The sequence below is a fragment of the Nothoprocta perdicaria genome, unplaced genomic scaffold, assembly GCF_003342845.1.
Source record: "Nothoprocta perdicaria isolate Ctin4 unplaced genomic scaffold, notPer1 scaffold_40, whole genome shotgun sequence".
NCBI classification, from domain to species: Eukaryota; Metazoa; Chordata; class Aves; order Tinamiformes; family Tinamidae; genus Nothoprocta; species Nothoprocta perdicaria.
In genome coordinates this window covers 968534-983567 of record NW_020455644.1, presented here as the reverse complement: position 1 = coordinate 983567, position 15034 = coordinate 968534, and the positions used below count along the sequence as shown (strand labels likewise).

At 43.7% G+C, this 15034-nt stretch overlaps 1 protein-coding gene across 2 annotated transcripts in view; it reads right to left on the bottom strand.

Annotated features, from left to right (window-relative positions):
• RARB (retinoic acid receptor beta) overlaps positions 1–15034 on the bottom strand; it is a 300368-nt gene that overhangs the window by 73893 nt on the left and 211441 nt on the right. Inside the window, exon 1 of one of the 2 annotated variants that reach the window (XM_026045524.1) lies at positions 4157–4485. The exons of the other annotated variant lie outside the window; for it this stretch is intronic. Coding sequence (XP_025901309.1) covers positions 4157–4313 — 157 coding nt within the window. The 5' untranslated portion in view covers positions 4314–4485. Of the gene's footprint in view, positions 1–4156; positions 4486–15034 lie in introns of those variants that run through there. 2 annotated transcript variants of the gene reach the window in all.

Sequence of the window (15034 nt, the reverse complement as noted above, 5' to 3'; positions counted from 1 at the left end):
CGAGGAGCAGCAGCAACCAACGCCTTTCGTCGCGCCATAGCTGGCACTAAGGACAAGGATAACGTTTTCTAAATAAAGCCTCTTTTCCCGAGGAAATCAGCCCTAGCCATGGAGCTGTAAAGTTGTTTTTTTTCCTTTTTTTTTTTTTTTTTTTTTAATAAATGAACTTTAAAGAAAATAACCTGGTTCAAACAGATCTCGCCTTCTGGGCACTAGCAAACACACCTGCAGCAATCTGATACTTGGGAATGCAGATTACAAGTCCTTCACTTCAAAATGTTTGTTTTTAAATTCAGAAAGATGAAAGAAAATAAAGTACTGAGCTTTTTTTCTTTTTTTCTTTTTTTCTTTTTTTTTTTTTTGCAGTTGAGCACAGATGTTTCTAGTATTTCCAGCGCTCGCAGGGAACAAGAACCTGACCCAAACATTGCAATAATCTGGAATGTAGATGTAAAATTTATGCCCCATGGGTTTTCCTCTTTGCGAACTTTTTGGAGGCTCGTACCTCGTCGCTCAKCTCCAGCCAACCACCCCCCACTGACCCGAAGGAAAACTCTGTGTCCTGCAGAACGTCCGCATCAGATTTCATTGCCAGCCTCATAACTTTCACCTTCAGCACATTTAGTATATTTTTAAATAAAAGAAAACACAATACCTAGTGCGTTTTCTTCATTATATTGTTTGCTGAAATACTGGTTAGTGCTGTTGAGCTTATGCTTGTTTCAAGCATTCTCAGTTCTCGTTTACCTGTTTAATGGGTGAAGACTATTGAAAACTTTTCTTTTTCGYGTTAATAGGCTCTTTTCATGCTAAAGCAAAACTGCCATTCCTTGCGGCGCGCTCCCTCTTAGGGCTTGTCCCGTTCCTGCCTCCGTGCTCTTTAGTTAGCTCACATTTCACTAAAAGTTACTCGTTTTTTTTCTTGGTCACTGTTGTCACTGTGCCGCGAAGACCTGGAAAATTGTATTTGATAAATGTAAACTCATCGTTCTTGTAATCCTAACTCTAGTCACCTTCTCTGCTCTTAAGAATGATTCTCCCCTAATTTGATTGCACTGGCCTGATTTTTATCTCCCGAGAACTCCGAGGAGTTGGAATTACTCATGATTAAAAGTGCTGTCAGTTCTACTCTCATTCCCGAAGCCACAACTTTTCCCTGTAAATACCTAATCTCTTTTTTCAGACCTCTAGCAATATAACTAATACCGCCCCAAAATATCAGCACGTAGGAGCCCAACGCGGCGATTATTTTGAGCCTGCACCGCATCTCGTCCCAGGCAGCGGCAAACCTTTGGGTTGCAGCCCCATAAAAGGCTTTTCCTCCCACAGAGGGGGAGGAAGAAAAACCCCACACAAGTTTAGGTCACGTCTGGGCTGCCTCTTCACTCCCCCTTAGCTCGCAGACCCCGGTGGGGTTTGCAGGAGGCTGGGCCTGCGGCCGCGCAGCGGGGCTAAGGCGGGGGAGCCGCGGCAGCCGGGGGCCTCCAGCGCCAGGAGCTGAACCCCACATTTCCYCGGACACGCCGGTGCCGTTTGGGGCTGCTGGGAGCCCGCAGGGAGCGCGTGTCATTCCCGGAATTTACCTTCCACAGCCATTTACCTTCCGCTGTGCACCGGGCCTCTGTCAAAGCCGTGTTCGGGAGGCCTGCAGCTGCAGGTGTGCGGCAGAGCCCAGCACTGAACTACAAACTGCGCGGACAAAAACCCCGCAGCAACAGCAGCAGCTCGCACCGAGCACCTTCAGAACCTCGCTGCAGGRGCATTCCCTTAAATCACCAAGGTCTTCATAAAAGCAGAGAATCAGGAAACACTCGGGTTGGAATTAAACAGTTATCTTTGCCTTTGCAAGCACTGGAGCAATTTTTAAATGATTAAAAGCTTGCTGCAATGCAGAAATTCTTATTTTTTTCTTTTCCTTTTTTTTTTTTTTGGTCAGTAATTTCAAGAAACAGAAGATAAAAAGGCTGCTGACAGAATGTTAGTATTTTATAAAGCTTGTACATGTATTTACCCTCACATGTAAAGCACTCACACTGTTGGGTTTTTTTTTTCCAAAATTAAACCCAAAACTTACTCTACAAATCAGACAGTTCTCCATTTGGAGCACAGCTAAATTTCTTTGCCATATTTATATATCATTAACTTTCACGGCTCCAATTACAGCCACCGTCTTACAACCCAGGTTTCGGCCTAGTTTTAAATTCCCATGCAGTGAAGATTAATCCTATTGCCTACAAAGTTACGAGCCCGGATTCCTGAAGTCATTCTCCTGCATGTTTTTTTATTTACTCTTGTTAATATGAGTTTCTTTGATTAGCTAAACTTCAGTGTTATCAACACTTGTCTCTTATCGCAGGCCCAAGGCAAATGACATATTTACCAGTCATTCCACTCTGATAAGGGGTAATCCTGTGTTTAACTTGTCCAAGAACAAACGCGATATATTTTGTTTTTCAAGAATCACGCTTCTAGTTATTAACCAGCTAACAGGGAACAAACAGGACATTTTAAAACCAGAAGTTATTTAAAGGCTATTTTGCAAAGGAAAAGCTTTTTACGACAGCGTATGACTCCTACTTCAGTAAAGTTTATTTAATTCTAACTTTCCTCCACATGACCACTGGACTTATACTAAGGATTAAACTGCAAACCCTAAGGATGAAGCGGGGGGGGAAAAACACATTTTCTGTGAAACATCTGGTTTTTGTTTTTTTATTTTTCCCAACTGAAGTTCACCCATAGCTAATAACATTATTTGGAAGCGACAGATTTGTTTCATAACTTGTTTGAAGCATTTTGAAAACAGAGCAGAGGAAAAAAAAGATTGCTGACCTTCTTCATAGCTTTATGCTGAACTTCATAGTCTCGTGCACTCCAAYTGCACTGTAAAAACCGTCAAAACATCTGAAAACCTGTGGGCTGCCACTCATTGATTTCCACAATTCTGTTTTCATTGCGTAACCCACACAAGTGTCACAAGCTGAGTGAAAAGTTTGGAGCAGAGTGAAAAACACCCCAACCGTTTTATTTATTTATTTTTCGATTCCTCCTCCTCCTCCCCCCTGCCGCTGCTTTGAGCTGAAAGGCGCCGAAGGGAGAACCCCTCTCATTCTTAAGCAATTCTTTAGCCCACTTTAGCAAAAGAAGAATTTCCAACGCAATTATACAGTTAATGGTGCACTGAGGTGCCCGAGAGTGCCTTAAAAACATTTTGATGGAGAGCCAAGCCATTTATCTAAGTCAGCGTGGAGCAGCGCGGCATCCTGCAAGCCCCTCTGCAGAGGAGGAGGTGACGCTTTCCGGCACCCCTCCTCATTCCTCAAGCTCCAAACTGGGGGGCTCAAATCCCGCCGCCCTTGGCCACCGACGGATCTCGGCACCAAATCGAGCCGCTTAACGTGATAATTAATGTCTTAGGAAAAGTGTCCCTGCACCGAGCGACTTGTCCTCCTGCCTCGGCCGTGCAGCCCTGCCKCAAGCTCAAGGTATAGAAATAATTGATGGCTAAACTCAAAGGGTGTTCACAGTGAGTAGTTTTCTAGCAAAACAGCAACTTCTTAGAGCAACAAAGTGGAGAAGAGAGGTGGCAGCAAGGTCAGTACAAAGAAATATTGCCTTTTCTTAGGAAACTTGAATACTACTGCCTGATTTCTCTGGAATGGCACCTACACACTGCGGTTCCTGCACCTCTCTGACGCAGCAGCATTTTAATTGCCCAGCTGCCCCTGTGCATGCAGATTATCCAATGTGAGGCGAAATTAGATTAAGGAGGAAAAGAAGTAATAAATAACCATAACTAACTACTGCAGAGATGCTACGTGAATGTGCCCTTCACCRGCCGGGGTTTTACACGTGCTGCATTATACTGTAATCGTACGTGTTCCCGCTCRGCTCCGCAACTCTTGGGGGGATCAATAGGCTACATAAAAACAGGGACCGCTGGCAAACAGCTCAGCGTTGCCTTCCTCACCAGGAGTGAGGGAGGCTGGCAAAGCCACAGCTTGCAATAACAACCCCCTCCCCACCACCTCGGCTTGAAATCAATATATATATATGTATATACACATTAAAAAAAAAAAAAAAAATCACAGACACACATATGCAAACAATCAAATCGCTTCCGAGCGGGGAGGAAGGGAGCGCGGCTGGGACCTACATTGAGCGCTGTGCCGGTGCTGCCACTCCGTCTGCGCCAGGCCGCTGAAGCACGCCTTGAGAGCCTTCTCCTGGAGCATGCAGGAGGACGGGCTCGCCGTGTAGAAATCCAGCATCTGCGCGGGGCTCACCGCGAGCACGTCCAGACAGTCAAACATGATGCCCCGTGCGCGCCGCGCGCCCGCCGGAGCGCCTCTCCTCTAGGTGCGGAGGGAAACGGCACGTAAAAGTACACCCAACTCCATCAAACTCTGCCCCTTTTTTGGCACGCGGGCTGTTGGTCTTTTTCCCAGACCAGAATCATGAATTATGACAGACAACACAGCTAAAAGCCTGTAATTGATCCAAATGATCATTTACCATTTTCCAGGCCGCCCAGCCGGCCCAGGCAGGCGGGGGGGGACGCGAGCCGCGCTCCGAGCCCTCCGGGCGGCCCGTTCCCCCCCAAAATGCGTGGGGCGCCGCGGCGGCCGCGGGGCCCTTCGCGGGGCGCCCGCCGCCCCTCCGTGCGGCCCGGATCGCCYGCGTCCCGGCCACGCGCGGCCCGCGGCGCCGAGCCGGGATCCCCCTCGGCAGCGAATAGATCCTTCTGCCTCCCAGCCGCTCACTTCCTACTCCTTGTGTCACAMGGAATGAAAGATTGAATTGCCTAATATATGCGAGTGAACTCTCCATGAACCCTTCCCGGGCTGCTAACCTTCAAATGACCCAAGCGCTCTGACATCACCAGCTCCCAGGATTCTCACAACGCTTAAAAACGCCCGGCAGCGCCGGCCGGCCGAGCCACGGACGGACACGGCGAGGGGCGGACGGACGGACACGGAGACGGGCGGGCGGCAGCCGCGACCCGCTGCCCACCCCCCCTAAATACAATAACTGCACCCCGTGCCAAAAAAAAAAAAAAAAAAAAAGAGAGAAAAATAAAGCATGCAATAATAAAAATAGCAAATGCTCCATGATCCCAGATTTTTTTTTTTTTGGAGGGGGGATTTTTTTTTGCCCCTTGTGCCCCCCTAGGGGCCCTGTCGGCAGCCCCAGCTCCCCACAGGGGCAATGCAGGAGGACAGTGGCGACCTCCACCTCGTCCCAGTCTTGAGATGTTTGTTTTTGGTTTATTTTTAGGACGCTCGCTCGCTCTTGCCTTCCCCCTAAGGGCTGTCAAAGTGACGGAAATACCCCCAAAATTCCCGTGGAAATGGAGCATTTCTTGCAGCTGACTGCCCCACGCCTCCGGCTAGAGCGCCCGGGCCCTTGGTTGGGGTCACCAGCCCTGAGCAACCGTCACACGCTTCTCTYATGTCTATGGATAGATATATACACGTATGCGTATATATATAAACAACCTCCTGCTGCAAAGTTTTGCTCACAGGGATGGACTCTGCCAAAACCTCCACCGGTCCTTAATTCCTACGGACATTTCAAAAATTAAAACTTACAGCRTCCACCTGGGGGACGCTCCTCGTGTCCCGCTAGGAAGGACCCCGAGGGCGAGCACGCTTCGACTTCAAGGAGCTGTCTCAAGTCCCCRGGGCATTTGCACCTTATGAAAGGCTTGAGTTGGATTTTCCGAGGCTCATTGCACCCCACTTTTGGAAAGGCTCCACACTTTCCTCCCTTCCATGCCTCTCTCCATGCCTCTCCCATTCCCGATTCGCAGCGTTTCTCAAAATCTAAAGCTGACTTGGGTGAGGAAACTAGAAAATGAAGCACTCTGTAAGTGCCCTTCTCTGAAATCTCTGGCATGGGAGCCTGGCGGAGCCCGGGATGGAGGCTGCAACTGGAGACTGCAAAGAAACCCTGCAAGGGGCTTCACTCTGGGACCTGCACAACCAGTTTAATGGATGCGATGTCCCCTCTTTACAAAAAGTCCTTTGATGCACTGAGAGCTCCGCTACAATGCCGGCCGATTGCATTAGCAAAACTTCTCACACAGATTCCAGAATTAAAAAAAAAAAAAAAAAAAAAAAAAACCCACGCACACCAAACACACTTGTTCTCTGAAACCGATATATCCGTATTTAAATCAAAGTGCCAGCAAAAAGGCTCGCCGCAATCTGGGAGCAAATCCGTTTGAAGAGATAAAAACAAAAGCTTTTCGTAATGTGTGTGATTTTTTTTTCTTTCTCTCTCCCCCTCAGACAGAAGAGATTTAGCTGTCCCTGCAGTAGGCACTGTCTCCTTTCTCCTTCCATCTTCTGTCGAGCCAGAAGTGTGATGAAGTTGGAGTTTAATGGTGCCTTTTTTTTTTTAAGGACTTTTTAAGGACTTTTAAAGTTCGTCAGGGCGTCCTCCCCCATTCTGGAACTCCTCAAGCTAAAGAAAGCCCTGACACTCTGTAATCTGAAAATTATGCACAGCACACGTTTATCCAAAAAAGTCATCCTTTAGGGAAAGGCTTGTTTAAACAAATTGGAGCTAAGCAAGCAGTGTTCCCAGTGCTTAAAAAGAGTAGTGGAAAACTGGTTAAATTTTTGTTAAAAGGTATTTTGCTATTTGAAATTGCTTATTTTGAAAAACAAGGCTAAATTGAAAGGCAGTGTTTCCTAACCAGATGATGAAGAATGCACGAGAAGTTTGAAATATGTAATGCCTCATTGCAAAAATAATTGGGAAGTATCATACAAAACACAGTGTGTTTTGTCAGTCTCTGATTTAAGGAGAAAATAGTGTTCTGTGCAGACCAAGGTTCTGGGAACAGTTTAAGCCGATGCCAAGAAAAACATACTGCCCACGTGAGTTAAAATAAATATAATCATACATACAAACAGAAATATGGTTATGTTTATTCCATTACCAGCCTTATAAAACCATATTTAAAAATAAAACCTGCTTGCTGTACCTCAAAATGTACACTGGCATCTTCTGAAAGTAAATGTCAGGAATTCATGCTTAACTGCTTACGCATTGAAAACCAGAGCTTTTTCGCACTGTACCTAAATGAGCCAGGTAGCTCGGCATGTTTTATTATGAATAACTATTGTGCTGCTTAAAATTATGTTTACACTAGTGCTTATACTTAATACTTACTGTAAAACCATGAGTAATTAACAAATTATTTGAATAATCAAATAGTTTGCTCTTACCTCACTTCTACAATATATTATTTTGTCTATCTCATATTTCACTTTGAAATAGTATGGTATTTGTTTTGCTAATGAGAATATCAGGAAAATGCGTGCTCATAAAACACTGGATATTTTCTCATTTAAGTCTAATTAATCATACATATACATTAGAGAGCTAACTAGTAAGTCAGCTAATTCAAATATAATGAAACTTTAAGTATTGCCATGTATTTTAAACATCTATCCAGACCCTGTCCTTGCAAGCAGGAAAAAAAACTTTCCAGCTTTCCAGTATCTTCCACTTTACCCATACCAAAAGATTATGATTTCACATGACCACTTTGATCTGTTTTGTCTCAGACTGTGATGGCAGAAACTTTACAATAAACATATTCTTAGCCACAAGTGAAATAAAAAGCAAAAGTTCAAGTCAGAAATCTATTTCCTTTGGTGTTACTGTGTATTTGTCAGTGTGACATAGCACATTTGAAACCCATAATCATAAAACAAAAATTTACAGCCAAGGTTTAGGGTCTACATCTGTTTCTCTGGTTTTTGTACTGCAATTACCCACTGGACAATTCAGAAAGGAGCCCTATGAATCATGCGCTGTGCACACGTTGGTGCTGGTCACTTTTCCTTTAGCGCTTTTCCTTTAGCCTAAGGATGCTGTAATGTGCTTTACCGAGAGGCAGAGGCACAGCCAGAAGCAGGGTGAGCGCACTAGGTTCTCTAAATAAAAATGACTTTACTAGAAGCAATATGATACCCCTGGAATATTACAGGATGGAAAAATTAAGAAATGCATGCCGAAATTTTCTCTGAAACAGAAGACCTCAGGGGGGAACGTGCTACTTTCCTTTCTCTTTTTTTCTTTTTTTTTTTTTTGCATGCATTTAACTATTAATCACACGCAACACTCTCTTGAAACAGTTTTGACAGCAGAGTAAATGGTTACTAGTGAATGATGTGTGTGTTTAAGCAGTGAAAGCAGAGACAAAGTGATGTTTTCTTCGACTCCCTGGGCAAGAGCTGACACTAAGCTTGCTGCCTCAGCTTTGATACTCACGGATTCCTTTGTGTCAGTTGCTGGGAGAAGCGCCGGCAGTTCACTAACCCTGCCTCGCACACACAGCCGCTTTGATTCTTACCTCTTCATTGAGAAGAGATGTTAATATGAAACAGTGCTCGCCCGCCCGGCTTCTCCAGCCTCCCCCCGCTCTGAGAGAGACGTGAGGTTTGAAATCTGAAAGCCTGAATTCCCCCCTTGCCTCGTGTATTTTGTTCTTTTCTTCTTAGACGGTGCGGGATGCTTTCCTCGCGCCTCAAGCGAAAGGTAGCTTTTAAACCTTGGCATGCAAGAGAATGGCTGAAGATTTAACCCTCCTGAGGTCCTTCTAAGGAAAGGGTTGTCAATCTGCAGCAAGCAAGATCCTATTGAAAACATCCGAGCACAACTGCTCTGAATAACCCAAGTGGCAGGGACAGACATGAAGTGCGGGGAAATCGAGTCAAAAAGGGGGTTCCTCCTGGCACTGCYGTGTTCGGCTGTGCCCGACTTGCAATGTCCCAAACAGGAATTTGCACATAACAGGAAGAATTACTTCAGATCCTTCTGCAGGCCTGGAATACAACTGCAATCGTCAAATGAAAACTCAGCACACAACTATGCTGTATATTAGATGGGAAAAACAGAGCTGGGGAGCTGCAGATCCAGAACCTGGGCATGCAACCAGTCTGTAAAATCATTCACTGATAATGGTTTTTTTTTWWWWWWWWTTTTTTATCAACAGACRAGCATTTGTAAAGATGTTTTCAAATCTAACTGCTTAAGTCAGAAGCTACGAAAAATCATCTCCAAAAACTTTGAGCACAACGCTGGGATTCTTAGAATTTTCACTGAATTTTATACTTTTCCAGACTGAAGCCAAAGAAAGAGAAGAACTGCTCAATATGATCAAACTGGAAGTTTATGGGGCTCAGCAACCCATTTCTAAGAACAACTGCACCCAGATCTTTTTAAGCAAACTATAGGAATCCCAAGTGATTGGGACTGAAGTCTAATTCACCCATAGGTCCTCCAGCAGTCCTCTAACAGCATTAAAAAAGCATGCTATTTAATATCCTTGCCAAATTTGTTTTTGATAGTGGCACTGCTGTTCTGGAGAGCTGCCCATATCTAATGTCTTTTTGGATTGTGACACATTTGTAGCTTGGTGACACATAAGGCGACAGGCAGCTTTTGAGCTTTGAGACAACGAAGCATAAATACTTTCTAAAAACACTGCAGAACTCATCTGTGCTGCAAATATTAGAAAACATAGCCCCAACTGCACCTCTCTGAGGCCCCAAAGGCCGGCTGCTGTAGGCCCCAGAAAGGTCGGCAGGGAGGCAATGACGTCGCCAAACTAGTGGATGACATGCACTTTTGGATATAAAAGGATATAAAAAGAAGACGTATTACTGCATTAAAAATTGGCTGCAGACTGAGGAGCTTTCTCTATACTTTCTGTTTGGGAGATTCCACAAACACCACTGCTAAATATTTGCCAGCTTTTTCTCTTTAAAAAAAAAGAAAAAGTTTGTTTCATTTTGTTTTCTTTTTAAATGACCAGAAACCCTTGTTTCAAAGTTTAGCCAAGAAAGAGATTTTTATTGCTAGCTTATAAATCCCTCAAAACACCGAGTTATAATGGAAATGCTGAGGTAACTGCAGTGCCATGCATGGCACTGACGCAGTGCATTATATAATCCAGGGAAAATGAGGGCTGGGAGATCTATAAAACGTAAGTAGAAGCAAGATGCAAGAAAGAGCAGAGGAGCAAGTAGAAATATTGAATAATAAACTGCAGAGAATACTTTTAACAATAAAGTCTCCTACATGCTGAATATGCTTATGGTTGGCTGAAGGCAAAAGAGCACAGAGCTCCATTAAAAATAATAACAGAGATTCCAAAAGGCTATTCAAGTAACTGCTTTTTGTTCCTGCCTTTTCTAAGGTCAAAAATGAGAAGCTACCTAACAAAAGGACAGTATTTTCAGATTTTCTGATATCCTGAAAGGCATCTCATAGCGTGTAAATAGACAACATCGAGAAAATTGGGAATAAACAGAGTACCAAACTTACATTACCCACAACCCTAGCTGTAACCAAAATCAGAATAGGAACTAGGACACGAGCACTTCTAGAGACTCACTAAAGGCACCTAACATTCTAAGGAAGAAGTTGGACCTAGTGATTTCCTTCCAACCAAAGTCCCAGGCTACTGCAGAGTGATCAGAACAGCAGTGCAGGGCAGACATGTCCTAGCAGGCCTCATGCAGCATCAGTGGCTTGGGCTGTGCCACCAGCATGTGTGGGTATTTTAAAGCAAAAGTGAAGCAGTGAGTGAGTGAGTGGCAGATGTGTTGGCATATTTACCTAGCTAGCAGAGGTAATGACAGCAGTCACCATATGGGGACACCACCTGAAGTCTCCTAGTAATGATGGAAATTACACCACCACCTCTACCCTACCTCCTGCACCAGCCTACTGCATAACCGCATCTTCAAAGAGTTACAGGGGGGTYGAAGTTGGAAGGGACCTCTGGAGATCACTTAGTTCACCCTGCTGCTCATGAAGGGTCACTTGCATCGTGTCATGGGTTTTGAGCATCTCCAGAGAAGGAGATTCCACAACCTTCATCTTACTACATTTCTATTTTCAGTGGGTACAGTTTGGGGAACAGTATGTAGGAACCGTTGCAGTAAATGAAGTTAGGATTAGCCAGACACTGAGGTGAAATTTTGGCAATTTGGCTCCTGTTTCCTTCCACAGAACCTGTCCAATCCATACTGTGTGAGATACCTGAGGGCACACATCCTCTCAGGAACATTGTTTGCACTTTAGCTATAGCGAAGTAGTCTGAACAGCAAATTTTGCTGCAGGCATCAGTTTTACAAGCCCGTATGTTGTCCTAGCATAACCATGGCTGAACAGGTTCTTTACCTCCCTTCTGTGCTGCAATAACTGTATCCACAGAAGGGCTTCTGGAGGTATAGCTAYTTCACAGCAGGAAAGATCACTTTCTTACCCTGTATTTTATCACTGTRAAGATCATCAGAAGTCAGGCTGAGCTGGTTTCCATTTGCATTCGGCCCAAGCAGCTGCAATATGAATGCAATGAATCCAAAAGGTTTGCAAGGTATTTTCTGATTTTCTAACTTTTATTAGGATACACTTGTTAATTTGCTCTTTGCTGCATTCTTCAAATTCTACCTGACCTCAGTAATTCAAGTCCAGAAAGTAAATTTGTATAGTCTCAACCTGCTTGATTAAACTGGTCCCATAAGGATAAAGAAAGAGACTCCTGGCCCTGTACCTCTGATCTGTAACACTCCCATATTCACCAAAAGAGAATGAATGTCCAGTCACATGTTGACCATGCTCAGAGAACCATGATTGACATATATCAAGTTGTTGGATTTTTAACCCGGAAGGACTTTCAGAACTGGAGTGCAGCTGGAAGATTATATTATACCCAGACTATTTTGCACTGTAAAAAATTCTCTGCTCTTTTGACACTCATTGTGACACATGTAGTGGGGTATGTGCCAGGTGCTGTTGAAACATTCAGCATGTAAGACATTCACAAAACTATCAGATCTGAACTGCAAAGGCCAGACCAAAAACCTTCACCTGTCCTGAGCTTTCTTCTAACTAAGCATTAGTTAGACTTTGCCTTCATACTGAGAACATCATTCCCTTTAATCCTTTGGTAGTTTGGGCCAAATCTCCTTAAGAACAAGCTTCTCATGCAGAGACACAAATCTCCCATGTACTCCTATCAGCTGCAGAAGGGATTTTGTGCAGATTTTGTGGTATCGAAGACCACACTTCACCTATCTTTATATGGAGACATACAATGAAGAATGTATGGGAAGAACCTCTTCCCTTTGCAAAGATGACTCCAAGATCTAGACCTTGCTACCTCCATCCGTTCTGTCTTCAGTACCAAGTAGTGCAAAGGATGCAAAGATGTTCTAGAAGGCAGGGTTGAAGCTCAAATTCTCTGTAGAGCTATCAGGATGGATGGATAGAAACGTAAGCCTCAACTCAAGCAGGCTTAGTAACAAGAATGAGAAATTTGTATGAGATCAATTCTGAGAAACCTGTTCAGATTCTCCTCAAAAAGTACAGCATTGTGTTAACTTCAGCTGGGCTCTAAAGACTGCAAGAAATGATCATGGTGAATATGCATTAAAGACTTGAAAAAGATAAAGTTCCAAGTGCTCTATTCCTAAATCCATCTCTCTTTTTTTTTTTTTTTTTTTTTTTCCCCCCTTTTTCCTCTAAGAGAATTCACATCACTGACATCTGACATTTAAGTCAGTTCTGCTAGCTGAACGATGCTGGAACATTATGTCACTCAGAGCCAGGACTGCGTAAGCATCTCAGAAAAGTGGAGAGCTTTGCCAACACTAATTATCAGGCAGAACCTCACTGGAAAAAAATGAGGCACAAAGATCTAAGAGAAGAGTAAAACACACTGAGAATTCAATGACATGTTGACAAATACCACTCCACTCTTTTGCTTCCTATCAGAACCTCACAGCCGAAGCAGAGATTTCTAGGTGGTGTTTTTACAGGCCAAGCTCAGTCTCTCCCTCATCTTATCAGTAGCCTTCAAAGGGAGTTTAGGTGGATCTCCTCCAGGAAAAAGAAAAAAAAAAAAAAGGAAAAAAGAAATCAGAAGTGCCACCTCTTCCATACAAATATATTGGCACAATCACAGCTGCAGGACTTTGAGAAAACACACCTGGCTCTTCTAAAGGAGAAATTAAGGAATTTGGGCTTCAGCCCTTAAGCCTTGAGGGGACTTAAGAAGAGGAATAGCTAAAGAGAGAGTCTAATCAGGACACAGAGAAAATCAATACTGGCTTCTTGAAATATCTTCAACAGGAAGAAGCAGCTCAAGGTTCAGACGTTTAGGCCCTGTTTCTGCACAAGCAGATGCATGAAGGCCRTGCAGGTGAGCGCACGCATGCAGGCAGGAGAAGGCGCTCTGCAAACCAACCTGGTCATGTTTTACTCCTACTTCAAATCCATAACATTTCTTTTGGGGACCTCAACTTTTCAAGGTATTTTAGCTTTTGGGGAATAGAGATGGACACAAAGCAAACAAAAGCAACATTTTCAGGGATGAATGGCATTATGGGTTTTTTTTTTTTTGCTGACTTTGGTGTGGAATACAATCATTTAAGGCTCTGCAGGAGAGTGTGGAAGGAGCTGGAGTGTAATTCCAGTTCAGAAAAACTCCCAATAACTGACAGCGCACAAGAAACCCAAGATAGCTGCATTGTATGGCCGGTCACAGTCTCATTGGCTGAAAACCCTGACTCTCGCAGCAGGACTCAGTCACATAGCAACTCCAGAGGGCAGATTAACCCTTTCCCGGTGAAAATATTCCACACGATTCAGAAGACCTTTTCCTCTTTCTGCTTCAGAGTGATTTTGTAAGTTTGGAAAATTTATTCAGAAAAAAAAACAAAAAAGAAAACAAAACACAAGTCTTGTCCTAGCAGGGTAAAAGCAAAGCTCTCTGACTCACTGTGGGATCCTCACAGGACAAGGAACAGAGAACGCCCAGAGTTTAGAGGAGGGTAACGTTTATGCTGTGTGATCATATGTTGTGGCATCTACTAAATATAAAACACATTTTCATGAAATAGCTCCTGCTTAGTCTGTGAGGATCCTATCTGGACTGTATTTATTCAGTCCTTGGGTCACTTCCACACAAGTTCTGCCCACTTATCTACATCTGTCCAAATAATTCCCAAAGCATTTAAAAATCCTCAACTGAGACCAATACAGCACTTGAGAAATCTATAAGAATTATTCCTTGTCACAGAATGTGCTACTTTTATCCCAAACTGTACAGACTGACTTCTGTACACTCTTAAAACACTGCTGTTAACCTTTTGATGACAATCATCTAAATAGTCTTCTCTACTCCCTGGAACACAAAAATCTCTGTTGATTTCATTACAGAAATTTCCTTATTTCATTTTTAGATTTGCAGTAAGAGTTGTACATATATACATTTAAATATAAACATAGCATTATATAAAAACGAGCATCATAATATTCTTGCTGTCAGGATGAGAGCAGAAAAGTTTGAATCTAACAAGTCAAAATCCAAGAGAACAAAGACCTCCAACACCCACAATTTTTGAAGTCTGATGAGTCACTCCTCTTAGTTTCCCCCTTTTAGAGAGAGCCTGAAATCCGCGGTGCAAGAGGGGCACACAGCCTCACTTGGGACATACGTCTCCAAGTCCACTTCACTGCTTGAATCATAGAATCACAGAATTATTATGGTTGGAAAAGACCTTCAAGTTCATTGAGTCCAACCGTTAAAGTCACGGCTGTATCTCCTTAGGAAGAGAAGCTTCTTACTAGGTTTCCAGCAGAGAAATTAAGAGATCAAACCGATATGACACACACTTATTTCTGACTTGATTCTTGTTGCGGTGAGTGACCCAACTCTGTGTCTTATCTTCCTTCTTTTCACTCCCAAGCTGGACACATGGTACTAATGGCACTCGCCAAGGCCACCAAGGCCCTGTCTCAACCACGTAGCTTTCAGAGGCATTCACATTTGATAGCACATAGATCTTTACAGCTTTCATTTCCTCTGGAAGACACAAGGATGCTCTTGGTGTACAGAGGAAAAGTGTTAACCAAATATTCTTCTACTCCTTCACCACTCTCAAACTTGGACACAGCAGAGTGGCGAGCATGGATGTGGCACTGCATCCTTCCCACTAATACC